At 45.4% G+C, this 6,077-nt stretch overlaps 1 protein-coding gene across 1 annotated transcript; it reads right to left on the reverse strand.

Moving 5' to 3' along the window:
- Positions 1–353: 353 nt before the first annotated feature.
- BBBOND_0003490 (hypothetical protein, conserved) lies at positions 354–5,480 on the reverse strand (the record flags this gene model as incomplete). Its single annotated transcript, XM_012915182.1, has 1 exon — positions 354–5,480. The coding sequence occupies one exon, from the start codon at positions 5,478–5,480 to the stop codon at positions 354–356; it is 5,127 nt and encodes a 1,708-aa protein (XP_012770636.1).
- Positions 5,481–6,077: the final 597 nt, after the last annotated feature.

Raw genomic sequence — 6,077 nt, forward strand, 5'->3', positions numbered from 1 at the left:
CTAGCTTATCACTTTGCCTGGTTGCTAGGTTAGCACTTAGCCTGAGTGCCAGTTTAGCACTTTGCCTAGTTGCTAGCTTAGCACTTAGCCTAGTTGCTAGCTTAGCACTTTGCCTGCGTGCCAGCTTACCACTTTGCCTGGATGCTAGCTTAGCACTTTGCCTGGGTGCTAGCATAGCACTTAGCTTGGTTGCTAGCTTAGCACTTTGCTTCGTCGTTAACTCATCACCTAATCTAAACGCTATCTACTTCACAGGTTGCCGCTAGAGTAATTCGAGACATTAGACTACGTTTGTTGGTTAGGTGATTAGGTGATATGCTAGGTGAGTGTAGACAGTAAACACGTGATTACGATTATGGTTGTAGGTAAAACACCCTGTTAAGCTTGTTAACGCGTCCAGCAGCAAGCAGTGATTGCGCGGCGATGCGATGTGATGAGGGACTATGTAAATGCGATTTGATGTGGAGCAGGTCTAGGCGGATGACCATGATGTGGAGCAGGTAGAGGAGAGAGAGGAGCCAGAGTGCGAGGATGGTCCAGAAGAATTTCTGTCTAATCGTCCAGAAGAAATTGGGTATGGTATTGTTTACGATGTTATAAAGTACATTACCTTCCTTCGTCACAAGTTGCAATAATGTGCAGAAATCTGTGCAGGTCCTTTTATGTGCGTCACCTGATACACCGCTGAGACTGCTAACGTTATTGTGTATGAAACCATATCTGAAGAATGTAGGACGAATGTACCCGCACTCGACAATTGATTTGCAGGCGTCACTGTGTTTCGAGGATGGAGCAAGTGGCTTCGCCTTTGTTTCGCAATCCTTCTTACATTTTCCAATTTTGCACTTCTTAGAATCCGCACCGCACGTTTTCTGGCAGTCCTCTAGCAACTTTTGAAGCGCAGTGTAGAATGTCTCCGTCAAGTAGACGATCCATGAAAGGTACTTGTCGGCGTGCTCTTTGGAGAACATAGCACAGGTATCATAGCATAACGGTCTAAGATATGCGCCGCACGGGTGTGATGGATCTGACGCTGGGTTACCGTTGCATTTAACAAGAGCATAGAGATCGCCGGTAAGATGGGTACTACTCTGGTCGCCTGTACTGGGATTATGTTTTCCGCTTCTGAACAACGAAGTCATGTCCAAAGTGGTTTTGGGATTTGCGAAGTCGGCGTCACTAACAGCTTTGTTAAATGCTGCCTCTCTATGTGCTTCACGTTTGGCATTGCGTTTACTGCTGTCATCCCAGTCAACAAGCAAGCTGTAGTAGAAGCCAAACATCTGGCCAAGCGTTTTGGGAGGAGTAGGAATAACACAATTAAATAAGCTGCAGAGTCTAGTGAGGGGAGACATTTGATTACCACAGTAACCAGCAAGCACATCGACGATACGTTGCCCCGTAGCCCTGTGCGATGCCCTATGACTGATACTTGAAAAACCGAAAGGCGTGATACACTCTATGCCGGAATGATCTTTAACCGAACAGACGACTTTGCCCTTTTCGTATTTGAGTTGATGCGGTAGGAACCCTTGCAAACCATCTTCGAGGAATGATTGCAATGGAGATTTGACGCCGCACTTAGGGTGCTGGTCGCATCGTTGGTCAGCTCTTTGGTTACCATTTTGGTTGGCTCTTTGCCCACTGTTTTGGTTGCACGCTTGGTTGGCACATTGGTCGACGTTGCACCGCCAACCTGAGCCACCGACGCCTTGACCATATTCGCAATCAAGCCAGCCACTGAGCTCAGTGTTATATTGGCACTGGTTATATAGGAAGTGGAGCTGGCGGTAGAGACGGTTGACGACGTCACATATCATGCAAAGCAAGGTGTCCATATTGCTGGGATACATTAGAGCTCTGTTGTTTGTGTTGAACTCACACGCGTATACACCGTCACCATGGCCGTGGCCTAGAATGGTTGTGAGCACGTCATGTGAGTAGTGACATACCACTGCCAGAGCATCACTCAAGGACGCTGCTGTGATCTTCTGTGGATATGCCTCCAAAGAGTCTGCGTCTTCAAGTTCCACTGGCATATCATCTATTAAATGATGCTTGGCTTCGCCATCTTCTGGCTTCTCAAACAATGCACTAAATCCGTCATGTGAGAGCGTTTCGTGGACTGGATTGTACGTGAGACCACAAAGCCACTGAAGCATGTCGTAGACGGAAGTAGGATATGTCTTGGCGGAGAAAGTGGATAGGTGACGAACGCTGTAGTAATCGTGGAGGTGGTCGAACAGCTTCTTGAGGAGTCCATGTTGCTGCTTGCTTTCTTCATCTTTCTTTTCGTCGTATTCGGTAACAAGCTTGTACGTTTGACCATCAATGCCCCTTATGTCTCCATCCAACTTCTTGTGAATATGTCCGCCCCTGCACTCCGCCGTGTTCCGCAGCTCACCGTTATGCTTGTTCGGGCCTGAGCAGACAGTGTAACCGCAGCGCTGGAAAAACCTTCCGAGTGGATTGGTGATTGTATTTCCATGTTGCGCAGTTTCGGTTAGCGAAATAGTTTTGTGCTCCCAGGCAGCGTTTCCTGCGCAGTTTTCCCGAAGCTCATGCAAACCGTCGAAGAGCGTTTGCAAGCAACTAAAAAACACTTTACCACATTTTAACGCTTCTTCAGTAGGCTCTTTTTCTTGAGTCTTAGACCTCTCAACGTCCTTCACCCAGGTAATTTCTTTCCCCGAGTACCTGCTGACGTACTGCTTCGCGAGCTCCCCGTGGAACGCCCGGACGCCGGCCTTGACGACGTTGAGCAGCGGGGAGGCCTCGGCGAACTTTGCGGGGGTGAGGGCGGTGAGCTGCGTTTGGAGGTCGGCGAGGCGCAGGGAGACGGCGGCAGAGAAGTGGCGTTGGGAGTGCATTGTGGACAGGAGGGCGGAGAGGGCGCCGGTGAGGGGGGTGAGTTTACCTTGGACAGGGAGGATGTCTTGTTGGTCTTTGAAGTCATCGAAGAATGCATCACAAAATACTTTTACTCTGTTAGCATATGTCTGAAGTTCATCGTTTGGACGTTTTAAGCCTTTTGTGTTGAAAGTGCTACTCAGCTTGTTCATCAGGCCTTTGAGGCCGGACGCGGAGTCGGCGGTGATGATGGCTTGGATTTGGGAGATATAGGTGGCTACACTAGCTTGCAATAATACCAATTCCACTTGTCTTTGCTTTGAAAACATTGTTTTGATGGCATCCTCCATGTCATTGAATGCTTGATTCATGCGCTTTTGCAGGTTACTTTGAAGGCTTGGCAGTGCCAAACTCGTCGTGTCCCGAGCGCCATCGAAAGATGTTTGAAGGCGTAAAATGGCACTGTTAATGGATTCTTCGGCGGCTTTTACATTCTCAGCGATCGTATTGATTCTGTTTTGTACATCTTCGGTGTCTTTCGCAAGGCAATTCATAACATTTTGTGCCACTTTCTGTGCCGCATCAATCGCAGTTGGCAATTTGTCGAGGTCATTATTGATTGTGTCAAATACTTTTTGAATGGCTTGTCGGATTTTGCCGCTGTGGTTGGCAGACAATTCCTTAGTTTTCAAATTAGCGATTTCTTGACGTAGTTTACCTAAGCTATCGGATGAGTCGCCAGATTTATCAATTTTTGTTCTCTTAAACGCAGTTAGAATTGGCCTAAGGCCATCCGGTTCATCGGATTCTCTCCTAATGACCTCGACGAGGCTGTCGAACGGCTCTTTGATGCGTTTTCCTAGGACATCTATTTCTTCTTTGTCTTTCATGAAATCGCTGCTAAACCTCCGAACACCTTGTATTATATCGTTGAACGTATTGTATGCATCGTGAAGATTTTCCACGTATGTACTACCATTAGCGCTCACGTCACGGTTTGATATGCGTGACTGACGTTTATTACCTTGTAATTGATTGTAAAGATGTCCAGATAATTGCGAAGCATCTTGTAAAGACTTGTGAAGTGGATTAATCATTTCTTGTAAAATGCCATTGTCACATTTTATATCTAGCACTTTGAATTCCATCATGCTTCTCCGAATATCGGTTTTCAGAGTACTTACTATTTCTGATAATACACGCTTCACTGCAGCGACATATGTGGCAACCTTTGATACCAAAGGAGTGTGATTTTTCTGATCAAATTGTTCAATCTCAACGTGTAATTTTTTTAGATCATTACATGCTTGAATGAGGGAGCTATTATTTGATTGTGAAAAAGAATACGACGCTTTGGGTTTGCTATTATTGGTTGAAATGTGCTGCGCAGTCACGATTAGCTGCCTCGAAATATCTTTTAATTTCTTGTTGTATTCTTGAACAGTCTGTATGTGGCCATGACTACGATTGGCAATACCTGCAGTTGATCCACTAGAAAACTGTTCTAAAATATCATCAACCAACTTAATCACAGCAACGCCAAGATTCTCCAGCGCATACATGGCTTCGTAGGCGTAGCTTTCAAGTTGTCTTTTATTAAGATCTACATAATACTGTTGCATCTGTTCTGCCAACCTTTGCACCGCATTCTCGATTTGTACTCTATTATTCGGCGTTTTGTTACCCGTCACTTCATTAATGATTTCGGCAACATTGGTCAACGCACTAGTCATTGTCTCATCTGCCTTATGAATTAAAGATTCCAAATTCCAAAGATGTTGGCTAAGTGTATTACCAACATCATGTACCTGTGTCAAAACTGACTCAACTTTCTCTTTAAATTTCGATGTTATTCCTTCAATTGGCGCATCATCATCATCAGGATCAAAATCTTTTATCGCGTCCTTCAATGACGTAAATTCTTTTTGAAGGTGGATCATGAAAGTATTGTTTATATCCGTAATTATTCCATCGGAAAGGTCGATCGCATCGCGTATATTTTTATCGACATATTCGAACTGACCCCGTTTCACTTGCCTTAACTGCTCGATACTACTACCGATAGATATAAAATTTTTCCGCAACGCTTCGCTGATCTCCTGTATATGAGTTTGTATGCGCTCATTGACTCCACTACGCTGCCTCGTGAACTTCTCACTCAAATCCTTAACGGACTGGTCGACGGCGGGATCATTCACCGAATTCCACAAAGTGTCGACAGCCTGCTTTACGAATCCAATTTTAACGTCTAGTTTATGCCTCACATATTCGTCAACGTCATTTAACGCCAATTCAGAATCTAATACATTACCAAGATAGTCCCCAGCAAAAGTCTGCCAATTTTTTAACTGATCGGTAAGTGGCTTATTTCGTAAGGAAGCAGATATATGCCCCTTTATTCTTAATTGTAGGTTTTCTAACGGTGTCATTATCGCTTTATGTTTCCCCTCCACCCCGCTCACCCATTGCCTAATCCCCTGACTGACGGCGGCAATACTACTATCAAAATGCGTTTTTCTATTATATTTAGCGAGTTTAATTTTATCAAGTATTTCAGGTAATTTGCTATTGTATTTCTCAAGGTTTTTGTCGTTTTTTACGTCAGTGATTATACTAAGCAAAAATCCCATCACCCCGTCACACAGCCTGTCAAGGTCAGAGTACACTATCCCACTGCCGTCGTAGCCTTTAGTCTCAGGGTTGAAGCCGAGGAAAGTTTCGAGGCCAGTGCAAAGGTTATTAAAAATGTTAGTAGGGTTGTTATTTGAGGTAATTTTAGGGTTTTAAATTTTGTCAAATTTCTTGCCAAGCTCCCTAGGCGGCACATGGTCAGGGCAGTGGCAAGCGGTGGAAGAGGGGAAGTGAAGGGTGACAAGGCACAAGTTATTAGGATGGTTTATAGAGGTCATAACGGTATTATGGCGAGGTGATTCGAGGGATGTAGAGTGGGTAAAGGAGCGATGTGGAGTGGATAGAGGGGCGATGTAGAGTGGGTTAAGGGGCGATGTAGAGTGGGTTAGGGAGCGATGTAGAGTGGATAAAGGGGCGATGTAGAGTGGATAAGGGAGCGATGTAGAGTGGGTTAAGGGGGCGATGTGGAGTGGGTAAAGGGGCGATGTAGAGTGGGTAAAGGGGCGATGTAGAGTGGGTAAAGGGGCGATGGAGAGTGGGTAAAGGGGCGATGGAGAGTGGGTAAAGGGGCGATGTAGAGTGGATTAGGGAGCGAT

This window comes from Babesia bigemina, scaffold Bbigscaff_71055, assembly GCF_000981445.1.
Source record: "Babesia bigemina genome assembly Bbig001, scaffold Bbigscaff_71055".
NCBI lineage: Eukaryota > Apicomplexa > Aconoidasida > Piroplasmida > Babesiidae > Babesia > Babesia bigemina.